This window comes from Fukomys damarensis, unplaced genomic scaffold, assembly GCF_012274545.1.
Source record: "Fukomys damarensis isolate Sample0158 unplaced genomic scaffold, DMR_v1.0_HiC HiC_scaffold_22, whole genome shotgun sequence".
NCBI lineage: Eukaryota > Metazoa > Chordata > Mammalia > Rodentia > Bathyergidae > Fukomys > Fukomys damarensis.
Window position 1 is genome coordinate 25325153 of NW_022900934.1, and position 25396 is coordinate 25350548.

Here is a 25396-nt window from a genome sequence, read left to right on the forward strand (position 1 = left end):
CCCAGGCTGGCCTCAATCTTGGGATCCTCCTGCCTCAGCCTCTGGAATAGCTGGGATTAGAGATGTGAGCCATCACATTTGGCTCTTCTTGATCTTCACATCAGTGGGAGATGCAGTGTTGTTGTGCCTGGCTTCTTTCCCATAACATTATGTTTATGAATTTTACCCATGTGGTTGTGTTAAAGTGGAGGTCATTTTCATTAGGGAGAATACTGGGGTGATTGTCCTATGGGATATCAGGGCTTGTTAATCTGAGGCTCCCTGTCTCTTTGCATGTGTGCACATATATCTGCTAAGCACACAGCTCTTGTGGAACTGCGGAGTCCTCAGGAAGCCATGGGTTCAGCTTTAGTCCATGCTGGCAGCTTCCAGGTGGTGGTCTGATTTCTGTCCAATCAGCAGCATGCTAGGGCTCCTGTAGTTCCACATCCTAAAGGATTTTTATTTCTTTTTTGCAGATGATGAAGACCATGGCCTCAAGAGCTTTGTCACAAACACACCTGGTGAGTCCTAAAACTGGGATCCATCCATTCATTTAACCCCAAACCCTTGCTGTGTAAGACCTAAAGTTTCACTTCCACTCCCCGGGGTGTGAACAGCCGAAAGGGCCTCCACAATGCTGAGTCCTATAGCCCAAAGAGGGCTCTGGATGCAAGACCCAGGGCCTTACTTCCAGGAGCTGTGAACAGCCCAAAGGGCCTCCAAGATGAGCTCAGCGAAGCTCCAGGAGCTCGACGGAGGAATGAGAGTCACCCAGGAGGGAACACACCAGACTAGATGGTAAACAGACTTATTAGTCTGGCCAGATGGCACTCCCAGAGCCAAGTAGCTCAAAGAGGCTCTAGCTCAGGGACTGAGATCCTTTTTATAGGGTTTTTCTAAACAAAAGTCAGGGCATTCACAGAACTACCAGAGGACAAGATTCCAAACACACTGCTTATCTTATGCAGGAGATGTTTTATGGTCAGCTTTTGTCACACCATTTGTCCCTGGGTGGGCTGTTAAGGAGGTAGCAATTAGCATATGAAGGAGCACTGTCTCTGGCCTATCAGCATGGAGTCATTTTAGCTCAGTCAGGTCCCACATTCCCCACTGGTTTTAGGTAGAATCAAATCCTTGATTCATCATTTTACTTAAATTTTTAGCTAAGCAGTCATAGCAATTTGTAAAGGCATCTTTTAGACAGATAAGTTGGGGATTAGGATTCCCCAGAGCACATAAAGATCACATATTTTTTATCATCTATAGGCTCATAAACTCTTAATCTAAAAGCAGAATAGCTCATAACAGTTTGACACAATATAAGAGTCCATATCTTGATTGCAGTTCTCATTCTTCAGCCATGCGTGGACTCACCAGCTATTGGAGTGTTGAGAGCAGGGCTTTGAGTGCATTCTCCTGGAGTCGGAATCGTGGAATTCTGTTTCACTCTAGAGTGTTGGTAGCTGAGCTTCAGCTACCTTGACAGCTGTGGGAATAACCATAAGTGCCTCATATGGTCCTTTCCATATAGATCGTAAAGGGATCCTTTTCCAATTTTTAACATAAACTCGGTCCTGCAGTTTTATCAGGTGGGCAGGAGTTAGGACAGGAAGGTCCTCTTTATTTCTAATTCACCCTTGAATATTTTGAAATACTTGCCCAATTCTAACAGCTGTGATTCCGTACTGGTTAAGCCCAGTTGAGATAATTTTATAAAGTCTCAAGATACAGGGTGGCCTTCCAAAGAAGACCTCATATTGTAAGACCTAAAGTCTCACTTCCACTCCACGGAGCGTGAACAGCCGAAAGGCCTCCACGATGCTGGGCCCTAACACCCAGCGAGGCTCCGGGAACACGACAGAGAACCGAGAAACCCAGGAGGGAACACACCAGCCTAGATGGTAAAAGACCTTTATTAGTCTGGCCAGACGGCACTCCCAGAGCCAGGTGGCTCAGAGAGGCAACTGCTCAGGGGCTGAGGTACTTTTTATAAGGTTTTTCTAAACAAAGAGTCAGGGAATTCACAGAACAAGACTGCAAACACATTGCTTATCTTATGCAGGAAATGTTCTAGGGTCACCTTTTGTCAAACCATTTGCCCCTGGGTGGGCTGTTAACCAAGGTAGCAATTAGCATATGAAGAAGCACAGTCTGGCCTATTAGCATGGAGTCACTTTAGCCTATTCAAGTCTTACATCTACCTTAGCATTGCCATTCGCTATTGCATCTTTTCTTTCTTGAATTATTATAGCTACTTTGTCAGATTTCCACATTGCCTCAAATAACTATATTATAACCTGTTTATTTTTAATAAGTTTGCCCTTTGCTGTGAGAAGACCGCACTTGTATAGACTGTGCCATAGATATACCAAGTGGCAAACAGGAATCTGTATAAACATTTACCCTCTTTTCTTTTGCCCATCAGAGATCCTGTATGACTGCCCATAGCTCTTCTCACTGAGCTGACCATCCAGTGGGGAGGGGTCCTGCTTGGACCACTTCATCTTGAGTCATCTCTGCATAGCCAGTATAGCATACCCCATTTTCCATGAAGTTGCTCCCATCCTTGAACAGGATGAAATCAGCCCCAGGCAGCAGGTCTTTCTGCAGATCTGGATGACTGGAGAACAATTCATCAGTGACCCGGAGGCAGTTGTTGTCAGGGGGCCAGATTCCGAGGGCAAAAAAGTAGCAGGGTTTAAGGTTTTAACTGGAGCAAAATATAGGTGGTAATTCTCACAGAAGAGGTCCTGATATTATGTGACTCTATTATTTGAGAGCCATCAATATCTTGTTATTCAATAGTTCTAAAAGGCATGGGGAACCTGAACAATCTTTTTTTTTTTTTTTTTTTTTAAGTCATGTACAAAGCAAAAGGCTGGGTCACATTTAGGATCCCTGATACAGGGGGCAGCAGAGTTAGTTTTAGCTGTTTAAAATGCTGACTCTTGCTTTTTACCCTATAATAATCAGTGTCTTTCTGGGCCCTGTAAAGATTTATACATATAGAAAATCTAGATCCTGTAAAAACATTTTATCCCCAAAATTCTCTCATCTGCTTTAAGTCCTTTTATCTCCAAGCAGCATAAACTTTATATCCTGCCTCCTGAAGCAGCACTAATAGTTTAATACCCTGTGAAGTTTTTATTTATTTAGTGCCTCTGAAAATTAACAATAATCATAATTTTATGTATGAAACTTCATAACCTTTAATCTAATTAGGTGTCAAAAGCATTTTTCTAATAACACCTTTCCATTCTGCCACCTGCCTTGCAAGTGCAAGGCCCTGAGTTCAATTCCCGGTAGCCCCCCCCAAAAAAAATCTTTCCATAACTTTTCCACAGAAAACATCATATTTTGAAAATGACTATTATAAACATATCATAATAACATTTAGAATCTAACCCTTTGATGATAACCAACATAAACATTCTATAACAACATATTTAGCCATGTTTATTAGGGATATATTTTCTCAGAAGGCCATTAGTGAATAAAGACCAGAATAAAATTTTCTGAGTAGGTGTCCTTTTTACTATTAAGAGGAGTCTATCTAGACCTGAGTTTATACTTAGTTATCTTGACAAAATTTTAACTTATAAGATGAAATTATAGAAATTAACGAATTATTAGTATCCTTGTTGTCATTTCAATCAAAACATAATTGGACAAACTTTTCAAACAATTGGACACAGACAAACATATAAGACCATTTATGAAACTAATACACTCAAATGTATTTGGCCAATTGAATTATAAAATCTCTCTTATTTTTCTTTGTTTTTGGTGCTGGGAATTGAACTTGGGTCCTTGTGCTTGCAAGACAGGTGGTAGCACCACTGAGCTAAATAAATCTCTAGCCCTAAAACCTCTTTTAGTTAAGACTAGTCAAAACTTTTGCAGATAAATTAACAGAGCTCATGAAATTAGAATCAAAAGGAATGAAAGCTCTTTGTTACTATAAAAGTAAACCTTCTGTAACAAACTTGAAACCAAAAGCAAACATACATAAGTCATTTCCATATACCTCTACATACTTAGGCCTTCTGGTCTTGTATATCTTTATCTCTTTCTAACAAGGCAAACATACAAAAATCCTTTCATATCAAAAGCATATCTTTTACCCATAGCTTTCCTAATATCTTCCTCTGTCTCATTTACTATTAACCTTCTATAACAAATTTCAGCTGTTAAAATCTTAGTGTTCTTTTTCTGTTCTCAGATTGTTATATCTTAAAATTTGATTGGCTACCTATAGAACAGCATTAACCTGGAGTTTTTATCAACAAAGTACAAAAGAGCAAGTTAACCCTATAATTGTAATTCAAGAATTTGCAATGCACAAGAAGAGTTTTAAGCACACCAATTAAACCTAATTTAAAATGAAACAAAGATACACTTATCAAATAGTTAAAATTTCTAACTTTCTTTTTCTTGTAAAAATCTCTTGATGTCTGGTAAAACACAATTGTAGTTTCTCTGGCTTGCAGTGTTTTTTTTTTCTTTATTGTGTATTTATCAGAGTTTTTCTACCTGCTTTTAATCTATCGAAGATTTATTTTCTCATTTTAGTTCTTTCTAATCTGAGTGCAAGCCCTGTTCCATTTTCTCTGAATCCCATCATGCTTTCCCATCTGCACCCTCCAGTGCAGTAAAGCTAAACAATTTTGGTTTTGCCCCCACCTTCTCCACACCTTCGATCTTAGCAACTCAGGGAAGGGGAGGCAGCTCAACCTCCTCCAAAGGGGAAACACTGGGATCTGCCTGCAATGCTGTCACATTTTCTGAGAGAGGCAAGTTCACCATGGGAAAAATGGCAGATTTGGCAAGCAGGTGTTCTAAGACCAAAACTAAATAGTTCTCACTAGCAGCTGATTACTGTGGAGCAGAAGCTTGAGTAGCTCCTAGAGCACACAAGGCTCCAAGTTGTCAAAGTCTCAGGTAAACAAAACAAAGGCAGATAACTTTCCTTTTGTCTAGAGTTTTTTCTGGGGGCCAAGTCTGGCTTGGCTGAGACCATGATAACTCACAAAGCTTCTTAAGCATCTTTGGTTGCAGTTTTATCTCATAGTCCCCCACAAAATCTTTATCAAAATTCTGAATTATGCACTTAAAAACAGTTGGTTTAGTATTAGCATTCCCCACGACCACTAGATATTCCCTTGTCTGGTGATGCAAGACAAACAAAGGGTGGGGTGCCATTCCAGAAAACAGCCTCATTCACTTGTCAGCCTAGCTGTGAACTTCCCAGCTCTTTCAGGCCCGTTTGGACTACAGGAGAGTTTCTTATTGCAAGAGTCTCCGTTTTGTCCTTTCTAAGCATGGCCACAGACTAGCAGGACTGACCCACACAAGCTCCGCAACTCCGGGAGGGCTCTTTAAGTGCAAGCGCCCCCTCCCTTTGTTTTGGTGATCACAACAAGGCTACCTATGGCTTTCGTAGCTTGTTGCACTCACTCTCTTAACCAAGTCTCTCTCACCCACATAGTCACACAAGAAGTTAACACATTTCCTTCCTGGGGCCCCTTCCAAAGACAAACTAGGAAGCAACCCAGGGGATCTCACCATTCAGACAGATGATTTCACTCACTTGCCTTCTTTCTGTTCTGCTACTGGTGAGCTGGCCTCCGAGTCCTAGAAAGGGAACCCAGGAAATTCCAGGGGTGCACCTCTTCCCTTCTGAGGAGGTGGACAGTTGCTTTCTACTGTGGGACTTGGGTCGAGGCCCAACATGGGTCATGTCAGTTACCCCTTTCCTTCCTGGCCAATGCAGCCAGATGCTCTTCATAAAACTGGACCCAAATATTTATATAAGGAAACTGGTTGGGGTGGCTGGGGTGCCTGGTGACTTTTCCCCATACAGCCCAACAGAGGCCTGGCTCAAAGGAGCCCACCACTCCAATTGACACAGGGAGCAAAGCTTTCCATGAGAGAATTTAATCCCATACTCGTTCTCCTGCTCAGGGGAAAAAAACAATTTAAAATTAGTGAGAAAGCAATCCAGTGGGGTGTTCTTGGAGCTGGATCCTTCCATCCCTGTTTCAAGGAAAACACAAAGTTAACACACAACAGACAAGACACTGACAAGACAAACAGGCTCCACAAAAAAAGCTTTGATTTTACCTGGAGTCCTCCTCAGGGCCAGGGCCAGGGGAGGCTTCCCAGCTCATCAGCCACCTTGATCCTGACAACAAATGGTTTCAACCAGTCCAAAGCTTACCTCCGGAGGCTTTTCAAGGTCTCTACCCGAGAATTCTCCTGATGGATCCTGCTATGGGGAAGACTCAGCTGTATTTATAGTTCCCACCTGGGATCTCGCTGGGGCCTCCAAAAATGTAAGACCTAAAGTCTCACTTCCACTCCATGGAGTGTGAACAGCCAAAAGGCCTCCACAATGCTGAGTCCTATAGCCCAATGAAGGCTCTGGAAGCAAGACCCCGGGCCTTACTTCCGGGAGCCGTGAACAGCCAAAAGGGCCTCCACAATGCTGGGACCTATAGCTCAGTGAGGCTCTGGGAGCTCGATGGAGGAATGAGAATCACCAGGAGAACAACACACCAATAAGAAGACCTTTATTAGTCTGGCCAGATAGCACTCCCGGAGCCAAGTAGTTCAAAGAGGCACTAGCTCAGGGGCTGAGATCCTTTTTATAGGGTTTTTCTAAGCAAAAAGTCAGGGCATTCACAGAACTACCAGAGGACAAGATTCCAAACACACTGCTTATCTTATGCAGATGTTTTATGGTCAACTTTGTTATACCATTTGTCCCTGGGTGGGCTGTTAACCGAGTTGGCAATTAGTGTATGAAGAAGCACAGTCTCTGGCCTATCAGCATGGAGTCACTTTAGCTTAGTCAGGTCCCACAGCTGAGCTCACACTTCATGCTAGCCCCGGGCTGGGGCATAGGACTTGTCAGTCACCAAACTATGTGGGCCCTTATGCAACTCCTACTTGGGCTGAATCTAATTTGAACTCAGGTCCTTTTGTACCAATGCTTTTTCATTTCCACTCTTGTCACCCTGTCTCTGCACCCCCCCCAGAGCCCAGCAATGTACTTGGTGGATAACAGGTGCTCAGTAAATATAGGGTGAGTGAATGAGCGAATGTGAAATCTAAGGCCCTCATGGCAAAGTTGTGAATGGTTACTATATACAGGTCCAGACTGTTTTCTCTAGTATTTCTAGGCTGATGAGCATCTGAGGAATATTTGTTTTCAGGATGTACACTTCAGCAGGTCTGACTCCTGGACCTAAAGCTCAGGGCCCAGGCAGGGGGAACAAGTGCAATCTTTAGAGCTACAGTTTATTGTGGGACAGGATGTCTAAAGGGGCTGGGGTCAAGTTTCCAGGTTCAGCAGGAGCCCCATGCTGAGGAGACTGAGGGTCTCAAGAGGTAGAATCTCCTTCTGATCAACAGCAGGCAGTGGAGGACCCTTGAACTTGGTGCACGGATGTTGGCTGGACTCACGGTTGGTCAAGTTCATGGGCAGCCACCTGTTCTGTAACAAAGAGGGGCAGCAGTCCTCAGGTGATTTTTCTAACCCTGGGACCACACTGAAGGAAACTCTCCCTCCATCCGCCAGAGCTGGTGTCAGGAGCATTCATGTCACTCCTTTCAAATGGCATCGAATGATTTACTTCCTAGCATTTACTCACAAGACTGTGAGCTGGTGAGGGCAGGGACTGAAACTGTTAGCTGTTTAGGGATGTCCTGGGGTTAGGGTGGGGCTGGAGCGCCTTCAGATTGGGTGGAGCTCTTGGGAGAAGCTAGAATTTCCGGTATCCTGATGGCTTGGGTGACTTGGTGGGGTACAGCCTGCCTGGTTGAGTTCCCCTGTACTGTCCCAGTTCTCTTGGAGGTCCCCTCTAACATTCTCTCGAAACACAAGCAGACGTCCTCTGCAGGCCTTCTAAGGGGGCAGCAGTGGAGGTGCCCACCCCCACCTAAGCACCTGCCAATCCAGGGAGGGCTCCTGAGAGACCAGGCACTTACCCATGAGGCCTTTCAACAGTTTCACATCCAGCTGCCTGAGGAGGTCGCCGATGAGAGGACAAACCTGGTCCAGCAGCACAGAGAGAAAGGTCAGACCAGGGCCCGGGAGAACCCTGGAGTACATGAGGCTGGGGGTTTCTAGCAGGAACCAGGGTGAAAGTGCCTCACACTGAGCACCAGCCACACACCATGTGCCACACACAGCACCCCCATGCTTGTCTGTCCAGGTCCTCGCCAAACTCTGAGACAGGCAGTGTGATGGGGGCCCTGCTGCAGAAGGGGAAACTGAGGCTCAGGCCCAAGGACACATTGGCAAAACTCAAGTTTTCCATTGGGATTTTCCAGGTTCTACAGCCCAAAGTTTGAAAGCCTCTGCTAGTTCACCCATATATATGCCCTGGCCCTCAGGCCCAAGGATGCCCAAGGTGCTGATATTTTTCTCAAACTTACCTGATTTTCTATCAGATGTGGGATAATTTTTCCTATGTTCTCTTTGAGGTTGTGGAGAAAGGGTTTCATCTTGTATGTGATAGCCCTAGGGAAAGTGGTAGTTGCTCAGAGAAGGGACCAGTCCAGGCACTGCGGAGCATGCTTTAAGGTCTTTTCACCCTGGCCTTGTCCCATGAAGAGGTACCATTGTCAACAACAGTCAAAAGGGGACTCAGAGAGGTGAAGTAAGCACCCAAGGACACACAGCAAGGAAGGGCTGATTCTATCAGAACTGCTCAAAGATGGCACCAGAGTCCCTGGTCTTTTCTTTCACTGTCTTCTCCAGAATGTCTGGTATAATTGGAGTCAGTGAACAGCTGAAGAATAAGTGAGCAGGTGTCCATTGAGGATGTCACTGTTTGGCACTGTGAAATTACAGAGATAAATCAGTGCAAATCTTGTGGTCTGTTGAGGTCAACTCAATCAGCCAGCCAGACTATACAGCTTCACACAGCTCTCAGTTCTGTTTTGTTCACCTCTGTGTCCGTAGCACTAGGCAAGGTGCGTGGCACAGGATGGAAATATATGAATGGGAAATATATGAATGATGGAGTGATGGGGGGGTGCTTTAGAAAAAACAGGCAGGGCCTCCCAGGCATAAGGATCGAGCCTATGCAAAGGCACGGTGGTGCAACATTGCCTGGTGTGTTGTGGAGGGGTGGGTCTTTCAGCAACACTGCAAGGTAAAGGACTGCAGGGGAGATGACAGGGGACCCGAGTAACAATCTGGAGTCTGCTCTTCACCCCCAGGGCATTGGGAAGCACTGGAGGCTTTGGAACAAGTGCAGGAACAAGCCCAGACTTCTGCATTGGACAGTAACTTCTGCAGCCTGGTGGAGAATGGAGTATGTGAGGTGAGGTCCCAGTGAGGGAGAGCAGAGGAAGAGCCTGGCTTCTGGGAGCACGGCAGAGGCATGGCTGCCTGTGGACCCAGGAGGGGAAGGGGCGAGGTCTGTGGTGGACTCATCAGGAGGGGCTGGGGAAGTGAGGCTGCAGCTGGGGCCTTACTCAGCGAGAACCGTCACGTGGACGTTGGGCTCCGTGCGACATGGGCCCACCACCAGATCCCTCCGGCCAAACTCGTCTTTCTTCAGCCAGAACTCTGCGGCAAGGCTCATGCTTGTGTGCAGGGCGGTGCTGTCGTTATTGAAGGGCCTGCGGGAAAGAGAGCAGGAGGTGGGGAGGGAGAGACAGAAGGAACAGAAGGAGGGAGCAGCAGCCAGCACAAAGAGGGGCTCTCTGTGTCAGCCAAAACACACGCTGTGCACTGGCAGGGCCTCTCCTGGCCCCAGAGTGCTCCCAACAAACCAGGCAAGCGAGACCCTGAAGTCAGTGTGAGGGAGGAAAGTGTTCACATGTGTGCTGCTTTATTTTTCCCCAGTGGAACCCAGGGCTTCAGGTCCTCTCTCTCCCACCGAGTTACAGCCCCAGCTCCAGGATGACTTTTGAAAGTCCCTTAAGGAGACCAGTATAAAAGCCTTTGAAAAGTTTCAAAAGTTGAGAGTTAAGCTCTACTTTAAAAATAGTTTCCACTTAGCTACATCCCCCTTCCCTTGGGACTGTGGATGTTCAGGGACAGCCTGGCCAGGAGGGTGAGCACAGGATGAGACAATCCCAGTGGCTGTCCCTTCTTTCTTAGCCCTGGAGGTAAAGTCACTTAGATTTAAGTGAACGGACAACCAGCCTTCCCTAATGATTGTCATCTGCATTTCAGCCTAAGAAATCAAGACTCAGAGGAAGCGATTTGCCCAAGGTCACACAGTGAGTGAGTTCAGAAGCCCAGATATGAATTCAGGTTGGGGTTAGAAAGATCTGCGTTTCCCAGGTTTCCCAGTTTCCCCCCAGCTCCCAGTGAGGAGGAACAGTGCCTCCTGCCGGCAGCTTCTTTAAAACTCACGGGGTCAATTCAATGTCAAATTCAAGCGAGACGTTTGTAGAAAACCACTCCTTATGGAAAGACATCTGGATCCCACTACAGTCCAGCTGCACATTGGTGATGTCGATGCTAGGAGGGAGAGAGCAGAGGCGCTGCAGTGTGGTCGACCTCAGGCCTGGCAAGGCCTTGTGGGGCAGACCCACAAGGCTGGCTGGTCTGCAAAGCCCGGCTGCTGATGGGGTTTGGACTCAGATCCAGTTCCAAGTGCCCCGAGGGCCACGGGCAGGCCAGGCACGGGAGCCCTGGACTGCCAGCTGTCCCAGAGCGCCCCAAACAGCTCCAGACCCTGCTTTCAGGCTGAGCCTCCCTCTTCAGGAGCTGGGTCCACCAACTGCCTGGGAGCCAAACCCTGGGAGCCTTCGCTTCTTTCTATCCCTCACCCCCACATTGTTCCCCTCAGCAAGCTCGGTGGCTCTACTTGCAAAGTGCGTCCCGAGTTTGGCCCTTCTGTTGCTCCCACTTGGTTTGGTCACCTGACCTCTCCCTGAACATGCTGCTCTTCCTTTCTGGCCCCTGCCTACCACCCCACCAAGAGAAACCTCTTGGTGACTCTCCAGACTGTGTTCCACAAGGCAGCCTGAGAGGCCCTTGCTCTTCCCTTCCCCTCACCATTCTCCCCTGGTTTCTTGCTGATCTTGGAATCAAGTCTAAATTCCCCACTCATCTTTGCAGCTTCAGCTCTTACTACTCTCCCCCTTGTCCACCCAGCCGCACGGGATTCCTCTGTCCTTTACACTGCCTCTCTCCCACTTCAGGGCTTTGTACCTCCTGCCCCCTCTACCCAACCTACTCTCCCTGTGTCCCTCATGTCACTTGTTCTCTTCTCTTCGTGCAAGTTTCTCAAGGGCCACCATTCCCCTCTCTCACACCCCTTACCTAATTAAACCCGTCTTCTTATCATGGCCTCAGGGGAAGGTCATCTAAAATTCATTATTTACCTTCTGTGGCCTATCTCGCTAACTAGGATGCAAGTTTCTCTCAAAATGTAGTAATCGTATGTCTTATTCATAGCTGTCTTCCCAGGGCCCGAGTCCTGGCTTGCAGGAGACCCCAGTGAATGACTGTAACATTTGTGAGAGGAGCGAGTGAAGGGAGGTGATTGTGGCTGTGCACATCATGGAAATCCCTGATGGTGACTGGTGGTCCTCACCAAACCGGTGAGAAGGGGGGACTGGAGCTAGAGGGAAGAGAGCCCTGGGGAAGAGCAGGCGGAACAGCAATGCTGTCAGTGAGTAGCCTGAGTCAGTGGAGTGGAGGAACCTGCCCCGGTCTGAGGAGGAAAATGTGAGCAGGACAACACTGCTCCTGCAGCTGAGTTCTAGTCACCACAGCTACTGTATCCGCTAAGCACACCTGAGAAGTTGTATACGTGATTCTAAAAGCTCCTAGCATCTCCCGGAGTCACAGACAGCCATCATGCCTGTTTTACTGATGAGGACTCAAGGCTTCAGCTCAGAGCATTTAAGTGCTTGGCCCAGAGTCCCTTGGCTATCAAGCAACAGAATGCGGACTCCAGTGCCTGGTTGTGGTCCCGACCTATTTTGATGCACAGGTGTTTATTGAGGTTGTGCCCTGTGTTCCCATTTTATAGATGAGTCCAAAACTAATGAGCAGTTTTCCCAAGGCTAGTAGCAGAGCTAGGATTTTTTTGTTCTTTTTTTTTTTTTGGTGCCGGAGATCAAACTTGGGTCCTTGAGCTTGCGAGGTAGGCGCCGGAACCACTGAGCTAAATCTCTAGCGGTAGAGCTAGGATTTAAATGCAGATGTGTTTACTTCTGCACCATCACTGTTAATTACCCTGTTCTGCTACCTCCCCAAATGGTCCCTCACATGAGTCCCCACTTGTCCTCATCCTGTCTCTCTTCCCTCTCCATAGGTCTTGTACCTCCATCCTCCCAGCTCTGCCCTCTGATCCAGAGCCCTGCAAAGAATCCTAAGGCCACGGATGGACTCAGGGCCTCACCTGATCTCTTGCTGCTGCGGGAGTTTCGTGCCACCAATCAGCCAGCCCACCATCCCAGGGACCATCTGCCTTGAGTCATTCAGACTGTCCAGGAGGTGGATGCTCCGGATTTGGTCCTCTGCATTGTGCTTCATGAGACCTTGGGCAATAACTGGAAAGGTACAAGGGGCCAGTGATACTGTGCAGTGTTGTGGAAAGGGCGGGAGACGTGAAACTGGGAAGCCTGAGGGGCAGGCAGGTGCACCCTCTTTCTGCTGAGAGATCAGCCCCTGCACTGCATTCCCCACTGAGAGCTACATTGTTCAGCTGCAACCGTGATTTGCAAGATGGATATGTGAAACAAAACCAAATGCTGTGGAGAGCCTGACAGGCAGCAGCAGTGCAAAAGAGCTACTCTGGGTGAATTCTTCCTTCACTCTTTCTCTTCATCTAGAGCCCAGAGCTAATACACAAGATGGAGACCACAATAAATGTTGGTTGAAGACAAAAGTAGGCAAAAATAGGCGAATACAGAGTGAGTAAGTGCAATCACTCCATGCTTGCAGGGACCAGGGCAGCTTCTAGCAGAAAGGAATGAATCCCCCAAAGTAAGGGGATTTTCAAAGCTAAAATATGCTTAAGTCCTGCCTCTCTGGCTTCTAGCCTCTCCTGTCCTGGATGGGGGCCCAGCCCTGTTGAGGCTTGGAGCTTGCTACAGGGCACATTTATTTCACAGACTTGCCCTATCTAGGACCAGGTCCTGCACTAAGAAATCTAGGTAACTGCAGAGCAACAGAAACCAGTGGTGTGTCTCCCATTCTCCCAGGACCAGGCCTCAACCCTCCTTTCGGTGCCCTTTGCTTCTGTCATCTACAAACAAAAGAGTGTGTCTGTAGTCACAAACTTGAGTTCAGATCCTGCTTCTGTTGTTTCCCTGGGTCTCATATAACAGGGGCAATAATAACAACTAGCTCACAGGGCTCTTGTGAGGAATACTGAGACAGATCATTCAATAAATATTTATTGAGAATTTCCTTGGTGTGAGATCCTGTGTTGGGCTCTAAGAACACAAACAAATTTCCTGGCTAGTAGGAGATATATATTAAACAAATAGTTTCAAGGATACAGTGAAACTATAGAGATGCCTAAACCTCTTAGCAATTATTAATCCATGATGATAGTACCACTCGGGAAATTGTGAATGTTAAACACCCATGGTTGCCAATCCAATATCCGTCCATCCATCCATCATCCATCCATCCATCCATCCACCTACCCGTCTATCCCCTCATCCACCCATCCATCTATCCATTATCCATTCATTCACCCTCCTGCCCATTCATCTATCAATCCAACCTGTCCTTCTCATCTGAACCCTGATTTGATGCAGTCTCTCTCTCCAGTTTCTGATCCAGATGAAGCTACTGATTATCCGAACCAACATTGTGTGGCTCATCTGTGGAGACTTTCAGACTCAAAGTCAGCGTCTAACCTAAATTGGATCAAGCTTAATATTTTATGTTCTGTGTTTGGGGGAAGATTCTTTTCTTTCTCCTGTTGGAAAGGAGCAAGACAGCCTGGAGCTATGATGGCCACCGGTCATTATTTTCCTATGCTGCTGGGAACAAACCTGAGCACAGAACTGTGATGGTCGTGGAGCTCAGAAATGGACAAATGCGGTGTAGGAGGGAGGAAGTTTGAGATGCTGGTTGAGCACAACCTAGATCTTGTCCTACCTGTGATGTTTGGTCTTGTGAAATGGTAAGTTGTTTTTTAAAAAATTGATTAAGTGAGATTGACTAGGGTTTTCTGTTACTTCCAGCTAGGTATCCTAACTGACACTGTGAAGGTAATTGAAATGATAAATATATGCACAGCTAAAGAAGCACTTTGCATGCACTTTCCTTCATTTAAGCCTCAGAAACAGCTGCATGGACTAACATTCTATCTATCCCCAGTATAGAGTGGTGAGAGCGTGAAGATGCCTGAGTTCACAACCACACACCATATGTTTAATACCCTAATTGAAATAGGTAGATTTATGGAAAATCACAAAATCCTAAAAAAGTCAGTTGCTGTTATTTACAGGTTTCACATTAGCAGACTCAATTCCCTGTGGATGGAAAAATATTTAAAATATTTGGGTGTTTGGAACCGGCACAGACTTTTTCTAAACAATGATCATTTACATAGTGTTTATATTGTGTTAGGTATTACAAGTAATTTAGAGGTTATCTAAAGTACATGAGAGGCACATGTACTAATAAACTCAGTGAGCAAGAAAAAAGTACATGGGAGGCTGTGCATAAATTCTGTACAAATATTGACTCATTTTCTATAAGGACTTGAGCATCTGCCAGTTTGGGGGTAGGTGGGGGTGGGTCCTGGATCCATGCCTCATGGATACCCAGGAACTGTTATATTTACAGTGTTTAAATCTGATAGGAGACCAACATCAAGAACAAATTGACATCTCCTCAAAATCAAAGAGGATAAAAAACCAGGGAAGTAAATAGAAACAGGGACAAAAGATAAGAAGAGGGAATTCAAAAAGTTGAAACAGTTAACAAAAGTATAATGAGATGCTCAGAATCAGATAAAGCCAGGCAAAAGTATCATTTAACTATACCTCAGACTGGCAGAAAATTTGAAAAGATGGTGTTGTTTACCATATTGCCCTCCTCATCCCCATATGATTGTGTTTGCAGATAGGACCTTTAAGGAGGTAAAGAAAAACAAGATAAATGAGGTCATAAGGTTGGGCCTAATCTGACTGGACTGATGTCCTTGTGAGGAAGAAACCCCGGAGAGCTCCTTCTCCAAAAGGCCATGAGAGAGGGCGAAAAGGTGGCATCTACAAGTCAGAAAGAGGAGCCTCCCCAGAACCAACCCTGCCAGCACTCTGAACTCGGTCTTGCAGCTTTTAGAACTGGGAGAAGATAACTGTCTGTTGTTTAAGCTGCCCGGTCTTGTGGTGGCACTGGCAGACCAACACACCAGAATGGCCTGCAGGGACGCGGGCAGACAGGAATGCCCATTTATTACCTGAGCTAGTGTAGACTGGCACAGCCATTCTTAGAGAGGTTTTGGACAGTTTTAGTTAAATCAGGCTTACATCTACCATAGGCCCAGACAGCTTCCTTCTGGGTCCAGACCAGAGCACTTCTCCCGTATGTTCTAACAGGGGCAGAGCAAGGGTGTTCATCACAGGGTCGTGTACAAATAGCGGAGAGTCAACCTGAGACAACCTGAGCATCCATCTCTAAGGTGACAGCTGAGTAAACTGAGGCAGATGACCCTCTTGGGCCCCTCTGCAGCAGCTAGAGCAAAGTGTCAACAGTGAGTGGGGAGCGAGACAGTAAAACCAGAATGAGCTACACAAGGCCGTACAGGTTCGTAAATAAGAATACTGCATTGGAAGGCTGCAGCCATGTCTACATTACATTCACATGCACATTAAACACACTGCAATGCCTGCCCAGCCCATAGGGGAAGGTGAGTGAGACAGAGAAAGGGGAAGCAATAAGAGGAAATTAAAAAGGGACCTTGCAGTGATTCATGATAACAATGTGTGCTATGAATTGACAAAGATGACACTAATCTCAATTTGGTACACTTGGGGCCTAAGAAAAAAGAAGACGAGGTGAGGAACGGACCCAAGGTCACTTGGTAGTCATGGTGGGCCCACTTTCCCCCTCCCTGCCCGGTGGTCAGCAGGCAGACCACAGAATGAGCTTACTTCTTGCCAGGGTGGATTTGCTGTCTGGGTGAGCCTGAGCCAGGCCAGGCCAAGGCTGCTTGTGCAGAGCTGAGGGCAAAGCCAGCAGCAACGCAAGGAGGATGAGGAGCCTCCAGAATGAACGCATCTTGGGCTCTTGCATCTGCTGGTATCAAGAATGGTCAGATGGGTTCTGGGCAGACGGCTGAGAGGGTGGCTGCTTGGCTGGATGGCTTCATGGTTTTCTGTAGGAAGATGGCACCGGAGTGAGCTCCCAGCGTACCGTGGGGAGGTGGCGTAGTGGGCTATGGCAACTACAACCAGGGCTTACTCACATGGCCGGCAGGAGGAGGCCTGGGTGGGCGTTGGGGCTTGCAGGGCTCAGAGGGAGGCGTGGTTGCTCGGAGACGCTCACTAGGGCCCACTGTTGGGTCACCAACAGGTCTTCTCTGAGAGCCTGGCTCAGGAGTATGCTGGTGACTTCAGTGAATGAGGGAGTGAGGATGGCTGATGCTACACTGTCCAGAGCTTTCCCCAAATTCAGTCACTGCCCCTGTGTTTGTTTGTCAGAAATTAAGGCAATGAATATTTTTGAGTGACTACATAACTGAGAAGATGACTGGTCTCTAATCTGCATTAAAGCTGTAAGTTCCCTGTGGGCAGAAGATGTGTTTAACTAATCTTTGTGTCTACAGTGCTACCCATGTCTACCACGTGGCAGGTGCTAATGAGTGTGTGTGCAATGATACAAATGAATGAGTGAATGATAGGATGGATGGATGGCTAGATCTCACTTTTCTGGATGAGATTTACAGGAAAGAACAGGAAGGCTCGAAGCCAAAGTGTCAAGTTTCCCTTGGAGATAGGTCTGAGGTTGTGGGGTGCAGGTGGTCTGAGACAATCGAGGTAAAATTTGCTGGTCTCATCATCTCAAGAGATAGCTTCACAACTCATTCTGTGGTTCCATTTCCAGCGGGTGGAGTCTCCCATGACTCCACTTTTCCCTTCTTCTACCAACCATTTGTCAAGACTTTCATATTCAGACCCCGTCTAATGACTCCTTTTCAGCCACCACCGTGGTAGCCTGAATTTTGTTGCAAAGGGTTCTAACAAGAACACCAGCATCTCTGGCCACCTACAGCTCCTTTTCTGCACAGCAGCCTGACAAAGAATTTGAGGGTGTAACTGAGGCCTTGCTGCCCCTCTGTTCAGAGCTCTTCATGGTTTTCTGTTGCACATTGAGCAACACACAGCCCCGGAGTCCACAGTAGGAACCCTATACCTTCTCAAACCTTGTCTCTTGCCCCTGCTCCCCATTGCTCACTGTCAGCACTGCAGCCCCACAGGTCTGGTCCCACAGCTATGCTGCTGTGAGGCCTGAAACTAACACGAGTGTCAGAGACCCCATGCTCTCCCTCTGAGGCTCTAGGGGCTGTGCAGGTCCCTACTCAGGGAAAGGATAGCAATGATCTTTGCAAATGTCACTGAAGCACTGATCCCTGGTCCGTGCTTGGCAGTCCACCCCAGGGTGTAAGAGAGCGTGTTGAGAGCTTCGTTCAGGGTGCTGCCTTTCTGCTATGTGAGGTCCTATCTCAGAGGTCACACTCCCATTTGGAGATGTTTGTAAAATATCAATTACTTTCAAGTGAACTTTTCTAGCCTTCTGAGTCTTGTGTAATCCGTTGATTTTTTTTTTTTTTGGTGTGTGTGTATGTGTGTGAAGAAAATTGGAGAACAGCGGGCACCACTGGGAGGCATCGACTTGTTTTCTTTGGTTATCTGAACATGGACGAGAGGATGCTGTCAATCCCGCCTCCTCACCACTGTGGTTTGGGGCCCTGGGTTCTCATGACATGAACCTGTGGAGGGTGGAGACGCTCAGAACTTGATGTTTGATGTGGAGATCAAAGCTAGGGGAACAGGAGGCCTTGTTTAGGGGCAGGAGCTGAGTGTGGAGCCAGCATGAATCATATTCTGGGAAGAGTAGGAGCTCTGGGGTCCTGGTGACCAGGGTTCAACTCCTACCTCTGCTTCTTGGATGATTTGGGACCTGAGGTGGAGGGAGAGCTGGAGGTAAGAGGAAAGGAACGTGCTCAGTCACACTGTACAGTCACCCCCTCCTCTTCCTCACACACTGGTCCCCAGAGGGGGTGATGGGGGTGAGGGGTGCTCCTTCCTAAGCTGCTCCCTAAAGGATGAAGGGCTGCAGGTCAGGTGCCGGGTCTCATTTCCTGTGCACAGCCTGTTTTGTGTGCAATCTCATTTCACCCTCACACCCAGCAGGTCAGGGGATGGGAACACAGGGAGACTCAGTGAGCTCCCGGCCAGGCCTGGGTGAACTGGAACTTAGTGGGCTCTCTCTTTCTCACCAGCACTGCCCAGACACCACATCCTCTAGACGTTGGAGCTGCTGAACCTCAGTCATCTTACAGTCAGCAGTCGCCTTTACTACTCATGTGGTTTTCCTTAGGACCAGTTTTGGGGGGAGTATTATAAAAAGGAAGGAGACTGGTATCCTTTTAAAGAATGCAACAGGCTAAGAAATGTTGCTCTCCAAGGTCTTCCTGGCCACCCGGGGGTGCACTGCTGACCTCCCTGTCCCTTGCACAATTGGCTCCAGAAGTTTGGCCTGGATACAGTGTATCCGTCCCTTCAGCCCGTCCTTCTATTTTGCAGGCCAACGAATTGATTCTGCAGTGGGCGCCCTGCTTCTCCACTCATAGTCCAGCAAGGGAATCGGGACAGGATGAAGGTACTGCACAACAAATAAAGGAACCACAAATGTGTCAAGGCGGGAAATGCAGTGTGAGACTGGGAGCAGTCGTTGTAGACCAGGACCACAGATGGTGTCTTAGACTCGGTGACCTTTGAGCAGAGTCCAGGAGGAGGGCATGGAGCCCGCCCTGGACCCGGGAGCCGGGAACAAGAAGGGCAAAGGCCCTGAGGCAAGAAGGGGCTGGGAAAGCGGGAGGACCACAGGAAGCCAATGTGGTTGGGGTACTGGCTGAGATGACTGCTCCTTTGTACCCAGAGGAGGGCCTCAGCTGCAGGGAGGCGCCATCCAGAGCCATGGGGAGGCGCCAGAAGCCTCCAAAGTGGAACCAGGGGCCTGGAAAGCTTAAGTGCACAGTCGCCCTCTAGTGCCTGGTCTGGATGCTGCTTCCTCGGCAGCTCTGAGGCTGCTCTAGGTGGCAAAGTCTAGGGGCAGCAGAGTGAGCAGAAGAATAAATGCAGGCTCCAGACTCTGATCGGACAAGGCTGGTGTGAATGTGTGCATGTGCAGGTGTGTGTGTGTGTGTGTGTTGGGAACTATGGCTCTAGGGAGGTGATGTGGGTTAGTCTACACTCTGAAAATTATTCTTCTAAGGAGGGGAATGCACTATTTATTTTCTCATTCGTTCATTCATTCATTCATTCATTCAGCCCTCTCCCTGTGTGTGTGCACATGTATTTAACAAGTAGAGGTGATTGGAAACTGGAACTTTAACCCAAAGATAAATTGCCTTAAAGCAGTAAGACCTGGGGGAAGAGGCCCCTTTCTGAATGGAGCGTTGGGTTTGACAGAGGCTGCTCACACTGCCTCTTCTGGAGCACCCCGGACAGGGAAAGGTTAAATGAAAAAGCTAGAGTGCTGAGCTGCACTGTAACGCCTTGGGTGGGGGATGGGACTTGTAGAAATGTAGATTCCTGGGATACCTCTGGGCACTGAGTCCAAGTCTCCCCAGGTGGACACTGGAGATGAACTTCTTGGTGATTGTAATGCTCACGGTGTGTGGGGACTGCTTAGCTGAAACGGTCACAGTGATGATGATGCTTGTATTTCCTCTCTCTCTCCCTTCCTTCCTCCCCCGCCTCTTTCTGAGACAGGGTCTTGCTATGTAATTCAGGTTGGCCTTGAACTCGCTCTGTAGTCCAGGCTGGCCTCGAACCTATAGCAATCTTCCCGAATGCTGGGATTACAGGTGTGTGCTGTCATGCCTGGTGGCTTGTTGATTTCTGATCAGCCTCTGAGGTAGTGAAGTGCTTTATTTGTCATTGCCTAATTAATCCTTGATAGTTTGGGTGCTATTCTATGCTCTGCAGAAGCACAGACACTCCAAGCCACCAAGCTGGGAAAAGGAGTGGTGAACTGAGTCAGGAGCCAGCAGCCAGACCTGGGGGGAGGTGAGAGGAGCTGCCGTTCATTCTCCACCAGCTTTCCCATCCCTCCCGGCTCCGCTCCCAACATGATGCTGTCTCCCTGATCAGGTCACATCCATGAAAAGGAGAGGCAGGAATAATAAAGGCAGACTTTTATGGAGGCCCGCCTCGGGGGTCACCTTCCACAGGCACACAGCCGGTAGATTTGGGACTGGGAGGTGAACCCAGACCGTCTGGTGGGAGAAGGTTCTAGAAGCTTCCCTGTGTTTCAGGATAAATTTACTTATAATTCTTGCTCTTCATCTGGGACTGTGCACGCCTGTTTTTGTCAGTTACATTTCCTCTCATACCCTATACAGGTCTGCACAGGTCACTAAAGACTCCGTGGGACACATGTGGCAAATATAAAGTTTCCACCCAGCTCGAATTGATCCGGCAGGCATGACAAAGACTGCGTATCTCACCATAACCATGAACCCTCGGACCCCAAGAGGGCAGGAACCAAGCTCATCAAGCCAGCCTCAAATGAGTGGTCTCAAGAGGGAAGAGAAAGGCAGGTCACTAATAATGAGCGGCCATTCAGAGCCTCACCTGCCTTCAACACCAGCTACGAGGGAAGAGGAAATGTGTAGGAATTTTCTTTCTTAGAGTGCGTACTCAGCCTGTTTGATTATTAATTTCATTCTTCACACAAGGTGGCTTCTCCTCTGATTCCTCTGCTTTCCTCAAAGTGAGGGAAGTTTCTTTCTCTCTTCTTTTCTTTTCTGCATTTGGACCCCAGTCCTCCTCTTACTAATTTTCTCTAGGAGGTATCAATCATTATTTGCTCATTTTGCAGTCAGTGATCCTAAATTCCCATGGTTGCTGAAAATGTTTGCAGAGTTAACTTCCTCCATTTAGTTCCGCCTCTGGGTATTGGGGATCTTTCCCACGGGAGAGGGACTGTGGGCCTTGGGAGTGACATTCCTCAACCTTTTTTCCAGTGTGTATGGCAGTTCCTAGGCAGCAGTGTTTATTTCTTAGTGAGTTGACAGGTTTTTACTGAGCATCTCTGTGAACCAAACAGTGAACAAACAGTAAACAAAATGCTTACTGACCTGCTGCCCAGTGGGGGAGATGAGGATACGTTAGTAAATGAGATTTTAATGGGTCGATTCCACAGAGAAACAAGTGCTATGAAGGAATTATTATAGTGATGAGATAGAGCATCTATCTCATTAGATAGGGAGGGGTGGGGTGCAGGGAGCAGGGGTCCCTCTAGTTGAGCTGGGCATGGATCCCCTCGCACAATGGAGATGTGGGTGCTTGTAAGAGCCCCGTGAGATGAGGGAGTGGAGTGTGCGAGGCAGTGCTCTCCCCCTGAGGTTGCCGTGCTGGAGGAAGAGCAGGAAACTCAGTGTAGCCAGAGCAACTGAGAAAGGGGAGGAGAGATCAGGTAAGAGGTTGGATGCAGGCAAGGGAGACAGGCACAGATGTGGATGCTGCCTCTTAATGGAGCAGCTTGGACACATCCACTCAGAGCTCTGAGTCTGTTTTCTCATCTTGTGTCTCAGAGGGAAGCTCAGAGTGACTCTGGACGTGAAGACTCTCAGCTGTCTTTAAATCTCTCATATGTGCTCATTCTAAGACTCAGAGCCCACCCTCTGTAACCGATGCTCTTAACTTCTATAAGAGTTTTGGTGAGCTATGGATTTAACTTACATGGAGGTTATAGAACTCTCATAGCTGCTTTTTTGTTTTTTTGTGCCGGGGTCTTTGCATTTTCAAGGCAGGCAGCCAAACACTGAGCTAAATCCCTGGCCTGCTTTTTTTTTTCTCATTGAATTTATTGGTACATTTTAGGTATACAGTATAGTTGCATTCATCATTGGGACTTTGTACCTTTACATGACAGGTCTTGGGTCTCATTTTTTCCCCTTATCCCTGCCCTCCCTTCACCCCCTGCTCTCTTTCCTATTTACAAATACTTAATTTCCATTTTTCATTTTCTCATTTTTTTCCTTTTCCCTTATTACCTTTCCCCTACCCTTCCCACTTTCCCTACACCTTTATCCCTTTTCTTCCTATTTCACATTGTCAATTATATCATTAGGATCTTATGTACTATTAAAGTTTTTCACACCAGAGAAACTATTCAGTATTTACACATGTGTGACTTATTTATTTCACTTAGGAGTATATCCTCAATATGTATCCATTTTCCTATGAATGAGTAATTTCTTATTCTTTATGGCTGAGTAGTATTCCATTTTATAGAAAAACCACATCTTCTGTATCCAGTCTCCAACTGAAGGGCCTGGCCCGCTTTTTTGTTTCTGATTTTCTATGAGATCAGCCTTGTAACTAGAAGAAAGAGATGATTCTTCTAGTGTCACTGTAGAGACACTTTGGTTAGGTTGGTACCACGCAAACTTTTCCTATGTGTCTGTGAGTCCTGCAGTTCACTCAACAGCAGCTGTCCCGCCCTAAGTCCGCACATGAGAACCATAATAAGTGCATGCAGCAGTCTTAGCTTTCCTAAGATAGTGGTATGTGGTGCTGAGAGGAACAAGAGGTAAGTTAGAAGTTCGGTTTCTTCTTCCTTTGGCTTTCATTGGTGTAACCTCTCTAGTGACTACTATTTGGAGATCCTCGGAAGACGCAAACCAGCAAAGAAGATAAGGTGGTTTGTAGAATTCCATATCTAGGATCACCAAGTACAGAAAGATGGATTTAGAACCAAGAACTGGGAAGCAAAAATTTTTTATAACCCGTAGTTTATTTAGAGAGTAGGAGCCCCTCCTGCACACTTCCAGTGCAGGAAGCGGCTGCCGGAGTTGGAGGCTCAGCAGCCGCGGGGCAGAGCCTCGTGCTGACAGATGATGAGAAACCTGAAGATCTTGAAGAGGCAAATCCATCCATTCTCTTTTAAAGAGTTTCTGAAAACCAAGAACCTCAGCCTGTCGAAAGATGACATGAGCCACCCTAGAATTTACACAAAGGAAGCCTCAAGGAGCTCCCAGGCGTTGGACCCTGGCTTCCCCACAGCCCAGGCTGTGGGCTTCAGCCTAGACTATCAGCAACCATTCTCTGAAGATCTGACCAGGGTGGGCGACCTCCTGGATGAGGATAAAGACAAGGAGGACAGGTGGAAAGGGGCCTATCTGCCATCCATGTGGAGCAGACTCGCTCATCCCGGGCTACCACCAACACATCCCCCTGAGGCACCTAACTGTGCTTCTTCTTCTCCCTGTCGGAGCTGGGGGGGCCCGAGTTTCTGCCCCCATGAACCGTAAGCCACAAGGACTCACGCATGTCCCTAGCGTCCCCGTCTGGGAGTCCAGGCGTGGACTTCACAGCTCACGGAGAGTCCCTGGGAGGAGGCAGCTGCGGATGCTGCAGATAAGTTATGAAGCACTGAAAGATGAGAATTCTAAGCTAAGCAGAAAGCTGAATGAGGTCCAGAGTCTCTGAAACTCAAACAGAAATGGTGAGGACGCTTGAGCAGAAGGTAGAAGCGAAGATGATCGAGGAGGGGAGCGACTACTGCGATCTGAAATCGGTAGTGCAGCAGGTGGAGTAGAACCTGGAGCTAATGACCAAACGGGCCGCGAAGGCAGAAAACCTCATCCTGCAGCTGAAACAGGCAGTGAACTCGCTGCAGGCACAGGTCTCTAACTGCAAGTGGGAGAACGAAGCCCCGCGGTCGGGCCAGGGCGCCAGCCTGACGGTGGTGAAGCAGAACACTGACCAGTCGGGCAGAACCTCCGTGTGGTCATGAACAGCGCACAGGTGTCCATAAAGCAGCGGGTTTCTGGAGCTGAAACGCTGAGTCTCGTTGCCAAAATCCTTAAATCTATAGACAGAATTTCTGAGACTAAAGAAGAAGGGGAGAAATCTTGAGAACCACTGGGTGCTTTCAGCTCCCGGCCGCCTGCTCGCGGATCACTGCTGCGCATCTGAGCTTGCAGCTGCCCTCCAACTATGCATTCTCCGGCCGAATGAAGACTTTATCGTGAGACCCTGATTCCACAACCTACTGCAGTATTATCAGCCACCGCTATAGGAGTGGCACCCGTGTGTCACACTAGTGGTTTATAAATGGTCCTTGGTGAAATTCTGCTTTATAGATTCAGTGATCTACTGGGAGGAATTTTTATAAAGTCTAGTGGGTTTTTTTTTTGTTTTTGTTTTTGGTACCGGGGATTGAACTTGAGTCCTTGCGCTTGCAAGGCAGGCCACCGAACTGCTGAGCTAAATCCCCAGCCCATCTAGTGGTTTTTAAAAGCAATACTAAGCAGTCACTCCGCAGTAAGTCTTTCCATCGTCATCGCAGAGCACTTAACACTGGAGGGAGCCCTCAGCGGGTCCTCCTTGGTGTTGCAAGCCCTGAATGCCGAGGGGCTGCCTTTTGCTATATAGCTCAGTCCCTCAGTGGCTGACACCTCACCCCATGGCCTTGGCAGAGCAGCCTCTGTGCTCAGTGGCCGGAGTGTGGAGGCACCGCCTGGTGGACGCCACCACCCTCCCACTCCAGTGCAGGGGCTGAGGCCACACACTCCATGTCAGGGAGCCGCCTGTGCTCTTAGCTTGAAAAGCCATTTTCACTGGAGGATTTGGACCACTTTTCAAATGACATCTTGTACAGTGACATGTAGCATTCAGAAATGTACTGTTTAGAGCTTCCTAGAGTGGCACAAGACCTGGCGCTGTCTTTCTCTTTCCTGCCCGGAGAGGCACGGCAGGGACCCTATGCCTTGTTGGCTATTTTCCTGTACATGGCTTTGTTTTAATACATTTAATTCTATAGCATTCTTATTTAAATAGCCAAAAAAGAAAGCGGTGCAATGTATGTAGATCATATAGATGAGTAGCAGGCATGAGTCAAGAATTTTTTTAAAAGATAGTGATGATGAGGAAAGAGAGAAAAAAATAGATGCGCAGTGGTGTGGAGTAGTTGCCAAGAGTACGAATGGTTCCATAATTTGAGGAACATGAGCACTGAATATGGATTCCTTTGTACTGGACATTCAGGTGGTTGTGCACAACCTATAATACATTATTTTAAGGAGTTGGAGGAAAAAGCCAGATTATAAATTACTGAGCAGTGAATGAAGATGTGAAAGTAAGAGGCAGAAAATAGCAACACATCTGTTGAGAAGTTTGATGATACATGTAAGAAAAATGAGGTTATTTAAAACAAGATAAACTTTTCTTT

General features: G+C 47.5%; 1 protein-coding gene, 1 long non-coding RNA gene and 1 pseudogene across 3 annotated transcripts; 2 read left to right on the forward strand and 1 right to left on the reverse strand.

Annotated features, from left to right (window-relative positions):
• Positions 1-7278: 7278 nt before the first annotated feature.
• Bpifa3 (BPI fold containing family A member 3) lies at positions 7279-16456 on the reverse strand. 2 transcript variants are annotated; one of them, XM_010628404.1, is made up of 8 exons: positions 16395-16456; positions 16081-16304; positions 12363-12513; positions 10361-10468; positions 9472-9618; positions 8425-8509; positions 7975-8038; positions 7279-7475 (listed from the first exon to the last, which is right to left on the reverse strand). In XM_010628404.1, exons 2-8 carry the CDS (start codon positions 16220-16222, stop codon positions 7462-7464), a joined length of 711 nt encoding a protein of 236 aa, XP_010626706.1. In that variant the 5' UTR covers positions 16223-16304; positions 16395-16456; the 3' UTR covers positions 7279-7461. The 2 variants fall into 2 exon arrangements, with proteins under 2 accessions (XP_010626706.1, XP_010626705.1); XM_010628403.1 differs by having other exon boundaries at positions 7279-7480.
• Positions 16457-16540: 84 nt separating this feature from the next.
• LOC104865091 lies at positions 16541-20890 on the forward strand. Its single transcript, XR_781058.1, has 3 exons — positions 16541-16703; positions 18736-18811; positions 20559-20890. It is a non-coding gene; the product is annotated as an uncharacterized LOC104865091 (long non-coding RNA).
• A 598-nt stretch (positions 20891-21488) lies between these two features.
• LOC104865137 lies at positions 21489-24081 on the forward strand (annotated as a pseudogene).
• Positions 24082-25396: the final 1315 nt, after the last annotated feature.